The sequence below is a fragment of the Garra rufa genome, chromosome 24 (genome assembly GCF_049309525.1).
Source record: "Garra rufa chromosome 24, GarRuf1.0, whole genome shotgun sequence".
Classification (NCBI taxonomy): Eukaryota; Metazoa; Chordata; class Actinopteri; order Cypriniformes; family Cyprinidae; genus Garra; species Garra rufa.
In genome coordinates this window covers 17,216,960-17,234,943 of record NC_133384.1, presented here as the reverse complement: position 1 = coordinate 17,234,943, position 17,984 = coordinate 17,216,960, and the positions used below count along the sequence as shown (strand labels likewise).

General features: G+C 34.6%; 1 protein-coding gene across 1 annotated transcript; it reads right to left on the bottom strand.

The window, feature by feature from the left end:
- Positions 1-912: 912 nt before the first annotated feature.
- On the bottom strand, positions 913-17,894 carry LOC141300482 (uncharacterized). The gene is made up of 5 exons (XM_073830763.1): positions 17,580-17,894; positions 17,104-17,177; positions 16,811-16,970; positions 12,807-12,936; positions 913-3,795 (listed from the first exon to the last, which is right to left on the bottom strand). The coding sequence occupies exons 2-5, from the start codon at positions 17,121-17,123 to the stop codon at positions 3,593-3,595; spliced, it is 513 nt and encodes a 170-aa protein (XP_073686864.1). The 5' UTR covers positions 17,124-17,177; positions 17,580-17,894; the 3' UTR covers positions 913-3,592.
- Positions 17,895-17,984: the final 90 nt, after the last annotated feature.

Below are 17,984 nucleotides of genomic sequence, written 5' to 3'. Positions count from 1 at the left end.
ATATATATATATATATATATATATATATATATATATATATATATATATATATATTTTTTTTTTTAATAAAATCAATTATTTAGAGATGCTTTTGATTATTAACATTTATTGAAATTATTAAAAAATTTCATCCAGACAATTGAAATGCACAGAATTTGGGGAAAAAAGTAATTCATATGGTCTTGTGTAATGTTTCTTAAACTTTTCTTAAATTGTTTCATGATTTCAATTACTAAAACATGATTTCTGATCAAAATGTCTTAACTTGAAGAGAAAAATTAAAACAGAAAAAAATGATTCCATGAAAATGAAAACAAAGGGAATAGAGACTGATTTCATAGCATTCTAAATATGCAATTTTTAATTGTCATTTCCAGATTTTTTCCCTTGCAAATTAAAACTTTTATTTATCTTTTATATTTAAGGATGCATTAAATTGATCAAAATGTACAATATACATTTATAATACAAAATATTTTCATTAATATAAATGCTGTTCTTTATCAAAGGATCCTAAAAAAAGATATATTATAAATGATAAAAATACTAACCAGCTGGGTAAGAAATGTTGCAGTATGCAGTAAATCAGCATATTATAATAATTTCTGAAGTATCACGTGACACTGAAGACTGAATAATGTTTTTTGAAAATTACAAAATGAAACTTTTTAAAATAGAAACATTGTAATAATATTTCACAAAATTACATTTTTTTTTTACTGATTTGTTTCTGATGAAGTAATTGCAGCCTTGGTGAGAAAAGACTTCTTTAAAACATAAAATATTTTAATTTATAAAATATATTTTTTTATTTACTTTTTTTTAGATCAACTCCGCATATCAAAACTGATCAACAAGTATGAAGCTTGCCCATTAAGTTTGTTGAAGAAAAATGCTGTTTTTCAAACAAGACACATTTCACCGATTTTTATTTTTGAAAGAGATTCAAAGGGTTTTTCCATAAATACAAAAATAGCATATACAGTACTTCAGTTTAAATGAGATAATATATGTTGCAGGATTAGCATTTTAAATCAAATTATGATTAAATGAAATTATATAGTGAAGGACCGGGGCAATCTGGGGGGGAGGGAACAGAACAACACACACATATTCTAAAAGCACACACTGATCACATCCTTTCATGTGGACTTTTTTTAATACAAAAAATTGATCCCATTATGTGAACCTGATATATCGACAATTGCACAGAGATGACTTCATGCGCTCACCAAAGCACATAAACACTTTTATGAGGAAGTTCTGTTTTGAATTCATCACACACTTAATGTATGCTTTAACACACACATACTCACACACACACACACACACACACACACACACACACACACACACACACACACACACACACACACACAGACACACACACAGACACACACACACAGGTCTATTTCGGTTAGCGGAAATTGTTAATAAGGGCACCGTGATTTCAAATGCATCAGTGTATTACAGTTAACCTGATAAGCAATACAACACAGAGTAGGACTGCGCACATTTACACAAGTCATAACCATTAGTCACATACTATCCACACCGGCTCTGGTTGATTCGGGAATATTGGACACTTACCAACAGAAGGAATTAAGGCAATTACAACACATTAAAAGTGCTTCAGGGCAAAAGTTTTTCTTTTTTTTAATTGTCATCACATATAGACTGAGGTTATAAATAAACCTGAGGCTAGACCTCTATACTGTAAAAAGACATTTTGTCATTTACTCACCCTCATGTCAATCTGAAAGACACACTATTAGTAACCAAACATTGCTGCTCATTTACATGGGAAAAAGGTCCCAGGTTTGAATTGACATGGATGAGTAAATGATGACAGAATATTAAAGGAACAGTTCACCTGAAAACGAAAATTTGCTGAAAATGTATTCACCCTGAGGACTTCCTTGATGTTGAGTTTGTTTCTCAATCGGAACAGATTTAGAGAACTTAGAGACGCTTACTAATGGAGTGAATGGGTGCCGTCAGAATGCAAGTCTAAACAGTTGATAAAAATGTCACAATATTTGTTTAGAATTGTCTTTGCATGTAAACGGTGCTTGATCTCTGCGTATTTCTCAAACAGACAACAGTTTCACTGAAGAACGCAACATTACGGATAGAGGATTGATAGACTAGTTGTGCGAATTACTTGTACATGATTGTGATGTTTTTATCAGCTGTTTGGACTCTAATTCTGCACCCATTCACTCCATTGGTCAGAATTGCGAGATATAAATGTGCAATGTGCAACTCACAATTCTGACTTTTTTTCTCATAATTGCATGTTATAAACTTACAATTTCAAGAAAATCAAGTCAAAACTGCGAGAAAAACGTAAAAATTGATCATGTCACGTCCTTTCCTTTCCAAAAAATCTGACATTTTTGTCAAAACTGCGTGAGACAAATTGGAATTGTAATATAAACTCAATTGCAAGAAATAAAGTCAGAATTGCGAGAAAAACTCACAATTCTGGCTTTTCTTCCTTAGAATTGCATGGAATAAACCTAATTGAATTATTGTAAATTAAACTTGCAATTGCGAGTTATAAAGTCAGAATTGTGAGATATAAACTCACAATTCTGGCATTTTTTTCCTCAGAATTGCGTGGAATAAACTTAAATAAATTTTTGTGAACTAAACTTGCAATTGTGAGTCATAAAGTCAGAATTGTGAGATATAAACTCACACTGACTTTCTCAAAAATAAACTCAATTGCAAGAAATAGAAGTGCAGGAAATAAAATAAAGTCAAGAAAAACTCACAAATCCGACTTTTTCCTCAAATCGGAATGAGACAAACTCGCAATTCTGAATAGTGTGATATAAACTCTCAACTGCAAGAAAAAGTGACGGCACCCATTCACTTCATTGGTGTGCAAGCGACGTAATGCTATTTCTCCAAATCTGTTCCACTTAAGAAACAAACTCATCTACTTCTCAAATGGCTTAAGGGTGAGTACATTGTTAGCAAAATCTCATTTTTGGCTGAGCTATTTCTTTAATTTTATGTGAACTATCCCTTTAACCTCTCCCTTTGGGACTTTAGAGAGAAAAATAAGAAAGAAAGAAATGTGTCGACAACATTGTCTAAGCGAAACGTGCTTGCCGCTTGGCACCAATCAACCCACTGGCCTATTTACAGTTCCTCAAGCAGCCACACGTGATCATGGCATTAATTCGCAACACTACTGCAAAGAAATGTCGGTGAATGTGAATGTTTAAAATATCGCAATGGCTGCGCCTATCGTATGGCTATGCGCTGTGGTGTTGCTGGAGGAAATGAGCATAAGGCATGGGTGAACTGAAAGCACCGGTACACCAGCGTGGGCAGAGCAGTGCTCGACTCTGCCAGGAGATGGCATCAGGCCAGTCTCATTCTTTATACTGCATACTGTGCACTATCCAAATTCTCTCATGTCAAGAGAATGAGCAAGATCCACCGCCAATGTGAAATCTTTTTTTTCTTTGTATAATTTGCTTGAGAAGAAAATAAGTCCAGATGGAAAAACAAGACCTAGAGGGGCTAAAGCTGTTGCTTAGCCCTTGTTGTGTTTCTATAATGAGAGAAGTCTAGTCTAACTTGACCTTCCCTCCGGCTGTGATTGACTGTGGCTATCTACTTGCTGAGTTGCTGGAGACGTGATGCTGGGCGTGTAAGGGGGCGGGGCATCGCTGATTCCACTGGAATCGTTGCCGTCCGGGATGGCGATGCTCAGGGATGCGTCCGTGTCGTCGTTTTGAGCGTACTCACTGTATGGTGGAGGCTTCAGGTCATTTGCTGCACAAAACAAACAGGAGAGTACAAAGGTCATTCAAAAGGTTTGAAATAGCAAAGAAACCCTACTTAAAAACTAAAAATGTTTTCCCCACTGTAAAATATGTTATATTTTTAATAAAAAAAAAAAAAAAAACGGTCAGCTGTGTTGCCAGAAATTCACTGTAAAAATCCTGTGATAATGAGAACACTATAGAATTTTTTTTCTCACAATTATGACTTTTTTCCTCAAAATTGCAAGAAAAACTCACAATTCTGACTTTTTTCAGAATTGAGTGATAAAACCTCAATTGCAAGAAACAGAACTGTGAGGAAAAACCTCACAATTCTGACTTTTTTCTTAGAATTTCATGACAAACTCAATTGCAAAACAAGTCAGAATTGCAAGGAAATCTCATAGTTCTGTCTTTTTTCCCTCAGAATTGCATGATATAAACTCAGTTGCGAGACTTTTTGTCTCAGAATTGCGTTATATGAACAAATTAAGAAAAATAAAGTCAGAATTGCAAGTTAAAAACTCACAATTGACTTTCCTTGGAATCGCGTAATATAAACTAACAATTGTGAAAAATAAAGTCAGAACTGTGAGATAAAAACTCACAAATCTGACTTTTTTTTTTTTTAGAATTGCGTGATATAAACTCCCAATTGCGAGAAATAGTCAGAACGGCGAGAAAAACAATATTGACTTTTTTCTCGAAATTGTGCTACATAAACTAACAATTGTGAAAAATAAAGTCAGAATTGCGAGATAAAAACTCAAGATAAAAAACAAATCTGACTTCTTGTGTGATATAAATTCACAATTGCGAGAAAGCCAGAACTGCAAGAAAAACTCAATTTACTTTCTCAGAATTGCGTGATATAAACTCACAACTGTGAGAAATTAAGTCAGAGAAAAACCCACAATTCTGACTTTTTCTCTCTGAATTGCGTAATAGTCTCAATTGCAAGAAACGGTCAGAACAGCTAGAAAAACTCACAATTCAGTCTTTTTTTTTCCCAGAATTGAGTGATATAAACGCAATTGCAAGAAAGCCAGAATAACAGGGAAATCTCATATTTCTGACTTTTTTTCCTCAGAATGTGATATAAACTGACAATTGTGAGAAATTAAGTCAGAATTGCGATAAAAACTCACAATACGGACTTTATTTCCTCAGAATTGAGTGATATAAACTCATAATTACAAGAAATAGTCAGAACTGCAAGAAAAACTCAAAATACTGACGGAATTGCGTAATATAAACTCACAGTTGAGAAAAATAAAGTCAGAATTGCGAGATAAAACATCACAAATCTGACTTTTTTTTTCTCAGAATTGTGTGATATAAATTTAATATTGAGAAATAGTTAAAACTGCGAGAAAAAGACAATACTGACTTTTTTCTCAGAATTGTGCAATACAAACTAACAATTGTAAAAAATAAAGTCAGAATTGCGAGATAAAAACTCACAAATCTGACTTTTTTTCTCAGAATTGTGTGATATAAATTCACAATTGCGAGAAAGTCAGAACTGCAAGAAAACTTACAATTTACTTTTTCTCAGAATTGTGATAGACTCAATTGCGAAAAATAGTCAGAATTGCAAGAAAAACTCAATCGTTTTTTTTCTAAGAATTGTGAGAAAAAATTCACAATTCTGACTTTTTCTCAGAATTGTGCGATATAGACTCACAACTGCGAGAAATTAAGTCAGAACTGTGAGGAAAAAACTCACAAATCGGACTTTTTTGAAAGTTATAAAGTGCGACTGATATGTTCTCAGAATTACGAGTTTATATCTCACAATTTTGACTTCATAACTCACAATTCTGAGAAAAAAAGTCACAATTGCTAGTTTGTATCATGCAATTCTAAGAAAAAAGTCAGAATTGTGAGATAAAAAGTCTTTTATTACCTTTTATTTTTTTAATCAGTGGTGGAAACAGGCTTCCATAGAACAAATAAACTTTTATTGACTACAAATACAACTAGATTATTAAAAACAGAAGAGAATAACACCACTAATGCTTGCCACAGACCTTTAGCTACCATCTGCAAAACTAAACCTTCCAATGACTCAACAATTTAGCATGCAAGCTAAATAGCAAGGCCATTCTTAAAAAAAAATTACATAATTTCCTGTTTCAAGCTGCAAGCAACTGCAAGCCATAAATGCCTCATTTGGTCTTAAACGGCAAACAAATGCAAATGCTGCCAAAATTTTCCACTGAACAGGTGACAAACTACACAAAGCTTTTGGGGAAAATGGGGGTTTTCCATCGGCACCTCACTCAAATATCAAGAAACGTTGAAAATGCTGAATGATGTGGCATTGAAGGTTGACAAAAACCACATCCTGCACTGAAGATATTATCTTTCACCCTTCTAGGTCAAAGGAAACACAGTATATGCATGCATGTGTTGCATCTTCAACCCCACGTCTGGTTATTGGGATTCTTTTAGACACAGATCTACTTGGTAAAATCTGCTGTTCATAAACTCATAAGACATTGTTAGAGATGACGAGAGCACAAATGGAAAACAAAAAGGGGGGAAATGCGAAAGACAGATACAGGAGAATAGAGCCGAGAGCCAGAATCTGCCGTCTGCTGCCAATCCACACAAGCACCAGAAGATTTGCTTCTCTGCCGTTGAATGAACAATCAGCCTCAGCATAGAAACTGAACTGAAGTAAACCCGAAGAACAGAATTTCGATTGCCAAATTCATTTTAACCTTTTGGATTTTTTAATGTCAATATCAGGCAGCTGGTGTGCATAAACGTCCTTCTCAGCGTGTCAGTTATGAAACCTGCCAATTAAGAGGCATTGGTCTAATTTGGGATGGCTGATGTCCCCAGGCCCACTCTCCAACTGTTGTTCCCTCTTGTCATAAAATAGTCCCGGTTAACCATTTACAGAGCAGCAGAGTGGGTGAAAGCACGAGACTTTCCCTAGAGATGTAATGTGACTGAGATGCTGTTTCTCAAATTAAGAGACATGAAGTATTTTCTGTTAATATAACCCTTGAGATTTGAGTCTCCTCACCATACCATATATGTATATATTCTCGCCGATTTACTTGTAAACATATCTAGCATTACTGTACTAAGCTTCTCATGGATGTTTTAGTTATGAACTAAGACTGTGACACACAAGCTCATAGTTTAATATACATGTAATCATTTACATTCCACCTGCGCTCTGAACGATTACTTGGAAAAGCACTTTCACAGATGAGTTTAAGTGCGATACAGTGTACATGTATGCTGCAAACAGTATCAGGATTTGCGTATACACAGAGAGCTAAAAATAAAGCAAACACAAATCATGCCCAACTAGAAAATGATTAGCAGACAAATTCCTACGTTTTGGTTTATGGTTAACTTTTTCGCAACACTCCATTGAGCAAAAAAACATAACTAAATAACAAATGGTTTTCACAGAATGGTTTCATTAAGGCTTAGCCTTTGACCTAGCAAATAAAATCTGCTGTTTGGTGTGTAAGGAATATATCTAAGAATCAAAGACAAACACACAGTACTGTGCCAAACTCTTAGACCATTAATATATTTCCACCAACAACAAAATGGTTATTTCTATCTTTTGCTGTAGTGTGGCAGTAGGAAATATCAGTTTATGTTATGTTTATATTCCAAACATTTATTTTGCCATTAACTGTAATAATTCAGTAAGATTTTTGTATACACAAGGAGTCTGACAACAGCCAATGCTCCATACAGCGATCCGATTATCTCACCATTATAGGATGTGTTCACACTTGCCATGTTTGGTTCGATTAAAACGAATTCTGGTGCGATTGCTCTGTTAGGGCAAATGTGGAGCAACGAGGAGGTAAAGTGCCTTTTATGGTGGTGAAAATAAAATCACATACACGTAACAAGTGAGTCCATCAGACAGCATTTAGTGTATTTGACTTAAAGTGGCTGCTTTGAAGGAGTAGTTCACTTTCAGAACAAAAATTTACAGATAATGTACTCACCCCCTTGTCATCCAAGATGTTCATATCTTTCTTTCTTCAGTCCTAAGGAAATTATGTTTCAGGATTTCTCTCTATATAATGGACTTCTATGGTGCCCCAGAGTTTGAACTTCCAAAATGCAGCTTCAAAGAGCTCTAAACGATCACAGCCGAGGAAAAAAAAGGTCTTATCTAGCAAAACGATTGGTTATTTTCTAAAAAAAAAATTACAATTTGTATACTTTTTAACCTCAAATGCTCATCTTGTCTAGCTCTGTGTGTATTCTGTTTAGAGATTAAAAAGTATATAAATTGTAAATGTTTTTAGAAAATAACTGATCGTTTCACTAGATAAGACCCTTCTTCCTCGGCTGGGATCATTTTGGAAGTTCAAACTCGGGGCACCATAGAAGTCCATTATATAGAGAGAAATCCTGAAATGTTTTCCTCAAAAAACATAATTTCTTTACGACTGAAGAAAGAAAGACATGAACATTTTGGATGACAAGGAGGTGAGTACATTATCTGTACATTTTTGTTCTGAAAGTGAACTACTCCTTTAAGTCAAAAGCACCTTTTCCTTTTGTTTGAAAAAGGTGCTTTTGTTTTTTCGTGAAGTCAGTCATGGAATATACGTCACTCAACCTGACCAATCAGGTTTTAAACATATCAATATGCCTTTAGGTTTGCTGTAAAAAAATGCCAGTGTGAACGCTAAGCGGACAGGACCAAATGTATAATTTTCCTTTTTGGTCCAGACCAAACGAAGCAATTGAACCGAACTACAAGTGTAAACACACCCATAGAGTCTTCTGGAATGACATGAAGAATTAAGGAGTGTTCACACTTGTAGTTCAGTTCGTTTGGTTCATTTGGTCCTGACCAAATAGGAAAATTAAACATTTGATCCTTGTCCGCTTAGCACTCTCACTGGCATTTTAGCCAGCGAACCTAAAGGCATAGTGATATGTTCACAACCTGATTGGCCGGGTTGAGTAACGTATATTTTGTGACAGAACTCACTGAACAATCCAAACAAAAGGAAAAGGTGTGTACAACTTAAAGCAGTGCTACGGGTGTATGACATACACTGCCATCATTATTGCGTGTATATGATATTATTTTCAGCAACTGTGAACTCACAAAGAGCTCATAAAAGGCTCTTGCTCGTTTCTCCACGTTTGCCCTCTGCTCATTTTGTTTTGGATACACAGCGTGTTCCCTTCGTGAAATCATGTCGCATAGCATCGCATCTTGTCATTACTTCCTGTTTTCGGTTTGTTTAGAAGTATTTGGTCTGTGCCGCATTCATATTTCTTTCGAATCGCACCAGAGTTTGTTTGAAAGCGGACAGGGAACCATTATTTTTAGCAGTCTCTGCCTGTTTGTTTGGTGCGCACCAGGGTTCTGATGGCAGCGTTTACACATACTCAAAAGAACCACACTAACAGACCAGTCACACCAGAGTTTTAATCGAACTATATAAAACTGAGACAGACAAAATCCAGAAGAACTGAAGCTCTAAAGACGCTTCAAGAAACCTACCTGCAAAGCTACCTGAAAAACTATGCACAAGTGTACTTAAGACAAAAGCGTTTTTATGCAATGGGTGGTCACACAAAATGACGATCTGATTTAGTTAAAAGAATAGCTCACCCAGAAACTAAAATTTCCCTATGATGTACTCAACCTCAAGCCATCCTTGGCGTATATGACTTTCTTCTTTCAAACAAATACAGTCAGAGTTATATTAAAAAAATGCCCTGGCTCTTTCAGTGCTCCACTCGGCTCCTGATGGGTTAATAAAGGCCTTCTAAAGTGAATCGATGTGAGTGCTGGAAAATTATCCATATTTAAAACTAGGGCTTAAACTATGCGTACATTATCCACTGGAATGCCACTCTCTCATGTACACCGTATAATATTACGGTTTATAAAGTTTTAAATATGGATATTTTTCTTACATAAACGCATCAATTTACTTCAGAAGGCCTTACCTAACCCCCAGAGCCATGTGGTGCACTTTTTATGATGGATAGATGGACTTGTTTGGGCCGTTGCCATAATAAAGCTCTGAAGAACCAGGACATTTTTAATATAACTCTGACTGTATTCATCTGAACGAAGAAAGTCATAAAACACTTAGGACGGCTTGAGGTTGAGTAAATAATGGGATTTTTTTTTTTTTTTTTGTAAATTTATGACATTTTTGATAATATTCCGCATTACACAGCATTTTTAGTTCATTAGGATTCTACACTTCCAGAACAAAAACTCACAGATAATTTACTCACCCCCTTGTTCATGTCTTTTTTCTTCATTTGTAAAGAAATTAAGTTTTTTTGAGGTAAACACTTCAGGAATTTTCTCTATATAGTGGACTTCTATGGTGCCTGCAAGTTTGAACTTCCAAAATGCAGTTAATTTGCAACTTCAAAGGGCTCTATATGATCCCAGCCGAGGAACAAGTGTCTCATCTAGAGAAATGATCTGTCATTTTCTTAATAAATTAATATTTATACACTTTTTAACCACAAATGCTCATCCTGTCTATCTCTGAGATGCACATGCGTCTGGTTCAATACGGTTAGAGTATGCCAAAAAACTCCCATCGCTTCAGAAGTACTGACCTAGTGTTTACAAAGTGAACGTGCAAAGAAGATCAAATGCCCTTTACAAAAAAAGGTAAATTTCAGTGATGTAGGACGATTTTGAAGGCATGCTCAATGCTCAAGATGAGCATTTGAGGTTAAAAACTATATACATTTTAATTTTTTGAGAAAATATCTGATCCTTTCGCTAGATAAGACCCTTATTCCTCGGCTGGGATTGTTTAGAGCCCTTTGAAGCTGCATTTAAACTGCATTTTGAAAGTTCAAATTCGGGGGCACCATAGAAGTCCACTATATGGAGAAAATTCCTGAAATGTTTTTCTCAAAAAACATTTTCTTTACAACTGAAGAAAAAAAGACATGGACATCTTGGATGACAAGGGGGTAGTGTTAATTTCGTCACCTATTTTTAATTTAGTCTTAGTCTTAGTCTTGTGCCAAATGTCCTTGTTAGTTTTAGTCATATTTAGTCATTCACATATCTTTTTTTGTTAGTCAAGTTTTAGTCGACTAAAAGTCTCGTCATTTTAGTCTAGTTTTAGTCAAAAGAAAACTCAAGGTATCTTAGTCAAGTTTTAGTCGACTAAAAGTCTTTTAATTTTAGTCTAGTTTTAGTCAAAAAAGAACTCAATATATTTTAGTCTAGGTTTAGTCAAAAAAATTGTAGTCTTTTTTTAAAATAACACATTATTAGTGAGATTATTACTGATACACATTTCAGTAAAAATAAGTGTTTCACATATCTCAAACATTGGTTAAATGTCATAATTACCTGACAAAATACACTCGTTGAATGATTTTTGTTGAATGCAAATGTTAAACGTGTCTGGTTTTCAATTTCTGATTTAGGAGACACATTCACAAATGATTAACCCTTTCAGTGGTGAGTTTAAAATATTCCAGCGGACCCCTGAGAGTGAGTTTTTTTTTTAAGCGACCGTTATTTTAGAACGTTCCTCCTTATTGTTTCCATGGCGACGCATCAAGCTTGTCACGTGACACAACACAGACACAATAACACTGTATGACAGATAGATCGCTTTTATTTCGTTTTTCCTTTTTTATCCAGAATACTCACACACTTGCTTACCATGCCTTGAACTATCTAATATTCCGATTCACAAATATGTGTGAATTAGTATGTTTCGTCGTTTAAAACCCTATATAAATGATCTGGATCGTAATCTGTAACGTGAGATGGGCGCGGCCATGTTTGTTCGCGCTGCTGTTCAGAGAGTCCTGTCAGCTGTATTTACAGCACATATACATTCATCCGTTTCTCCCGAAATACATGCAAGTAAGTGGCTGGTGAACTAGAAGAGGAATAGAGTGAACTTTTTAGTTACTAAGCCTATGTGTATGTGATATAAATAAAACACATCAGCAAATTATATTTGAATAGATTGTTATTTGCTGCTTCCATAGACCTATGTGTGTATTTTACAAACTCTAAATGTCTCCTTTTACTATTACTTATGTGTATTTAAATGTCTGAAACCTAAAATAAGCGTTATGTGGTTAAAAACACTGCATAGTTGTGATTATATGACAAGAGCAGAGCTCGTCCGTCTCTGGCTCAGCGCCAGCCAGCGCGCCAAAGCGCAGTTTGAATATTTTAAAGCCGTAACAGCTGATGAAAAAGCAGAGACGATTGTAGACGAAAATTAAGAGAGATTTTATCTTAGTTTTTATTTTATGCAAAACATTTTCGTCTCGTCTTTTTTCGTCAACAATAATGCATGTTAATTTAGTCTTAGTCAGCGTTTTTGGACAGTGGTGCAGTCTTGTCATCGTCTCGTCTTAGTCATGAAAAAAAAGGTCGTTGACGAACATATTTCGTCTCGTCTCGTCTGACGAAATTAACACTACAAGGGGGTGAGTACATTATCTGTAAATTTTTGTTCTGGAAGTGAACTAAATCTTTGAAACCTTTTTTTTTTGGTGAAAATACTAATGGCCTAAGACTTTTGCACATTACTGTACTGTATATATACACATTATAATTTAGCAAAGAAAGATATTAAAAATGTAACATATACATCTTATATATGATTTTAAAATTTCTTCAAAATACTATTATTAGGTTATTAACCTATATATTTGCCAAAAATATTGTTATTTTTTAAAAATACTATTCATTTTCTCTATTAAATCACTATTTGTCTTTTATGTTTCCTCAACAAACAACACCACAATATGCTCTGAAACATTCCTGAGAGAAAAATTAATAAAACGCAAAATACATAGCCTAAAGTTCCTCATTTAATACATTTTTGAAATTGTAAAATGTCAGTCCTCAAAACTGTGGCATGTATGGTCTCTTAAAAAAAAAAAAATTGTTAAGTGTTCCCGGTAACTTTTAAAAAATTCCAGTAAAAGCTTATCAATCTGCCCCGGTGCAGACTGGGGTGCACCCGTGTAGTGAGTCAGTCTTACCTCCAGACACTGCCTCATATGGAGGAGGCATGTCCAGATGAGAAAGCGAGGATGATGGTGGAAGAGAGGCGGAGGGTTCGCCCACCGAGCCGTCGTCCTGAACTCCGTACCAACTGGGCCAGATTGATGTCTGTGGAGCAGAGCAGCAGTGGGAGTTAAACACCCACAATCAGACGGGAATCAAACACACTACACACAACAAGCTTCTGAGGTAGACTTCTTGTGGAAAAGACAACTTTAAATACATGTGGCAGTGAAACCAGATCTGGTCGATGCTTGGTATTTAATTGCAGAATTACGCAATCACTTGCCCAAGCCTACATACTTGTTTATTACCGTACTTACAAGGCCTTGGCGTCTCAGTTTTGCTGGAAAACACATTATCTCAGTTTCAGTAAGGATATGAGACACTTATTGCGTGTCATATGCAGCTTTGCTTATAGAGAAGGTCATCTTCTAGGTTGGATCTTAATGGTGTGGTATTTCCCTTTTTGAACATGCTCAACAATGCGGTTTGTTTTGCATTAAACAAATAGTAATAAATCAGCATGCCGCAACTCCCTTTATAACCTCATAAGGAAAAATGCATTATAAAACTACTGTATGAATGACAAACCAACTACTGGTAAGTGAATGTGCAAACAGGCCAAAAGTGTATCATCTCTCTAAACTGTTTGTTGTCTAATTGAGAGCATTTCCTGTGTGGGGAGCTACAGGCAGCTAGAGTTTCTAAAAATAGGGATATATATCGTTCTCTCCACTTCTGAAGAAACTACAGTTAAATTCCTGCATAATCTAAAACACTAGGCATACATCCTATAAAAATTCAGTTTGCATGAATATGGTGGGCTAACAAATGTATAGTAAAAACAGATGGTAGTCTATTTTTATCTGAAATATTCGGTGAAATATTAAAATAGCAACCCTACTTGAATAGCAAAGCTTTGGCTTGATATAGTCTTCAATACTTGAGCTCCAAATTGCTTCCAGATGCTTTCTTTTAGAAACAAAGAGCATTTCTGAATCTAAAAAGCAGCTCCAAAACACTTTAGAAAGAACATTTTCAAAGAAATTCCATTTATAATAGAGTCACAGATAGCGCAACTTGACTGTAAGAGTGAATGCGCTTTAGCCAAAAAAAACAATAACATTCCTAAACGGTTTTGTCAGCACTGTCACGGCCCTCATCTCTGGGCCCCGCTCTTGTTCCATCAAGTCCGCTTCTTCAGGCTTTTTCACAGTCACCGGTTAGTTTTGACAAGTGCTAAGCACCAACAAGAGAAACGATTCTCTAAAACAGAAGAGCTCGCGCATTTTAGTGGCCTGTGCGGATCACACGCGCACGAGAACTGACACTCCTGCCCTCGGTTTGGTTTAACAGCTCTATGTTGTAGCTTTGAGCTTCGAGGGTGAAACGTTTTACATGGCGAGTCAAAAAAAAATTTGCAGAGCACCAAGGTCAAAAATGCTGTTGTGAAACAGTAAAAGTGGAAGTTTACCAAAACCTTCCCTGTAGGTGAATGACACAGACAGAACATGTACTTGCACTGAAAACAACAATTGCTAAATTTCCACTGAATGCAGACTTTCATTCAGTTTGAGAAGCGACTAAACTGAAACCAGCGATGCAAATTTCCTGTGTTAAGAGACTTTAAAGGTTCCCCTATTTAGAAGCTATTTTGGGTGAGCCGATCACAAGTAGACAGTGTTAAATAGAAAGGTGTCAACGGGGTCCAAATCACTCAAGTCACCTTCATAAATGCATCACTACACCACATTAGTAGTGTAAAAGTTATCTGTCCTAATTCAGTAAAGGGCCACAGATTGAATCTCCACTAAAACAGGTTTTTAAACTTGGAAAGATTTGTAACACACAACTAATTTGAATGAACAATGAACAATACATTACGCTATTTATTAATCTTTGTTAATGTTAGTTAATAAAAAGACAGTTGTTTATTGTTTGCTCATGTTAGTTAACAGTACATTAACTAATGTCAACAAACACAACTTTAGATTTTCATAAAGCATTAGTTAATTTTGAAACATTACCCAAGATTAATAAGAGCTGTCGAAGTATTGTTCTTTCTTAGTTTATGTTACCTAATGTAGTTAGCTAATGATAACTAATTAACCTTTTTGTAAAGAGTTGCCAATTTTTTTTTTTTATCTGAAAAAACTTAGAATTCTTTGTTCAAACATTCAGTAATAAATAGTATTACAATAAAAAAATATATATTTTAAATTAATTCTTACTATTCCTGTGATTACTATGGTCTTCAGTGTCACACGATCCATTAGAAATCATTATATTATGCAGAATTTTGTGCTAAAGATATACACTACCAGTCAAAAGTTTGGCAAAAAAAAAAAAAGTTAAAATACAAATAATTAAACAAATATTTTGTGCACTACCAGTCAAAAGTTTGTGAACAGTAATTTTTTTTTTTTAAGTCTCTTCTGCTCACCCAAGCATGCATTTATTTGATCCAATATACAGCAAAAATAAATATTTTTTTCCATTTTATTTAAAATAAATGCTTTCAATTTAAATAGATTTTAAAATGTAATTTATTCCAGTGATCAAAGCTAAATTTTCAGCATTGTTACTTCAGTCTTCAGTGTCACATGATCCTTTAGAAATCATTCTAATATGCTGATATGCTATTCAATATTTTTATTACTATTATTATCATCATCAATATTTAAAACAGTTGGGTACATTTTTCTGAATTCTTTGATAAATAGAAAGATTTAATAATCAGCATTTATCTGAAAATAAAAAGCTTTTGGTAACTTATTTTAGATAAATGCTGTTCTTCTGAACTCTTCATTCATCAAAGAAACCTGAAAAAAAATTTGCTTGGTTGTTTATAATAATAACAACATACCATAATAATAATAATAATAATAATAATAATAATGTTTTTTTTTTTTTTTTTTTTTTTTTTTAATAAAGAATGTTTTTTTGAGTAGCAAATTAAATATTTGAATGATTTCTGAAGGATCATGTGACTGGATTAATGATGCTAAAAAGTTCAGCTTTAAAATCACAGGAATTTCATTTTTAAATTACATTTTAAAATATATTCAAATAGAAAACAGTTATTTTAAATAGTAAAAATGTCAAAATTGTACTATTTTTACTATACTTCAACAAATAGATCAAATAAATGTAGGCTTGGTGAGCAGAAGAGACTTCTTTAAAAACATTTAAAATCTTACTGTTCAGTACTGTATATATATATATATATATATACATACACATATACATACTGTATACTTGATCTTTGTTCAAAAGATTTTGTAGCATTATAAATGTCTTTACTGTCACTTTTGATCAATTTAATATGTCCTTGCTGAATAAAAGTATTAATTTCTTTAAAAAAAAAAAAAGCTAATTTTACAGACCCTAAACTTTTGAAGATAGTGTAACATATAAAATATGTTAAAATTAAAGTAACTGAGCTTTTCTTCTTTCCTTTTTGGGCTTTATCATTCCTAATATATCATGCCAAATATTTACATTTATTTGATGACATTTCCCATTCAAAACTCAAAACTTAAAAAAGAATAAAAGTGACTAAGACAAACTAATATTTATTTTTGTGTAATCTAAGTGTGTCTATTCCGACTGTACAGTGATGAAGGTTAAAAAAAAGTGTATTTAAATACATTTTGCTTAATCACAACATCCTTTTCCCCTTACAAGTGCTTAATCAAAAGGAAAAAGATTTGTCTATCAGCTTTTATCAGTCTCTCTGCCATTCACCTAGTCAAATCTTCCGTGAAATCCTTTTTTAAGTCAATACAAGATACTATAACAAACTACAGTTATTGTCTGGCTGAATGTACAATGAGTTCATGAGACCCACACTGTACTGCACAGAGGAAGCTAAACTATGTCATGTTTCCAAACAGAGATTATATCAGCATGGCTTACGCACAGCTAAGCCGACCACACCTTGAAATGAAAGCATCTGATTGGGCCAAACTTTACTCACATTTTGTCTCTCGCAGATCTGGTGCAGGTACGCTCGTCCTCCAACTATCACAATCTGAGCGTTTCGGGGATTGCTGAGGTACGCTGCCAGCTGTCTTTGCCTTGAGCGATACCAGCAGATGTAGAAGAAGATCTTAATCATAATAAATATTATGACAACTCTAAAAGAAGATAAAGAACAAGTTCAAAGTCTTAAAGTCACAAGCATAACTTTATATGATTACCTCACGTTGCATAATACATGCCATATAAAGTGAAATAAACAAAATCAATGTTTAAACCATCAAAACTTACATGTACCAATAGAGCTCCATGCTTCTTCTCACCAGTTGGTATCAATTACCATAATCAGCTTCCAAGCTGTCAAACTGAAATAAAAACCAATAACAGACTTTGGCAAGATCTGCAAAGGAAAATGTCAATTCGAGACCTAGGCAATCTTGATTTACTCATAATTATAATAATCACCCATCCCACATATGAATAATCACTCAAACTGTCAACTGATCTCATCTTTAAAGCAGCTTAGACTCTTACAGTCACAGTGGAAACATTCAAAACACTTTATTTTAAATCTATTGTGTGGCAAACAGGGTTGGGTTACTGTTATATAAACAGAAACCTGAAAATAAACGCTCACAAGCGCACTCTTAACGTTCGTTCACCTATATAAACAAACAAACACGGGAACACACGAACAGTTTGAACGCTTACATTCGGACATTTTTAGTTATAGAATATTAATAACTTTAACAACAAAAACAGCTCACCTCGTAAACGCGTTTTATGTCGCGTTATAATCCAGCTTTAGACAGCTAACGAAGCATCTGCTCCTCATAGACACGAGAGGAAGTCGCTTTGCTAACGGGCTACAAAATATGTTTACCTTCATAAATTACAAAAACACCGACACCTGGGTGAATTTTCCCCCGCAGTTTGGCTTCGCTGCCTGCCTTTAGGCCGAGCGTGGCTCCTCGCTCTGTTAGTAAATGGTAATACTTGAGAGCCTCAAAGGGCTTCCGAGAAATCTTGAGGGCTGTGTGTTTTTTCCATGAGCAAACGGAGGGGTTTTTGTTGTAGTTCTTCTGTTGTCTCGCAAGGCGTCTGCACTTCCGTGGAGTCATGGGAGGGGAACGTCAAATTAAAAGTCTTTCATCGTTCATTTGACATTTTGT

What these genes read in the sequence shown, in the direction of transcription:
- LOC141300482 (XM_073830763.1), bottom strand. Translation starts at nt 17,123, where the DNA reads ATGGAGCTCTATTGGTACAT. An exon ending in ATGGAGCTCTATTGGTACAT is followed by an intron (nt 16,971 to 17,103) that starts GTAAGTTTTGAT and finishes ATCTTCTTTTAG; the next exon opens with AGTTGTCATAATATTTATTA. An exon ending in ATATGAGGCAGTGTCTGGAG is followed by an intron (nt 3,796 to 12,806) that starts GTAAGACTGACT and finishes TGTTTTGTGCAG; the next exon opens with CAAATGACCTGAAGCCTCCA.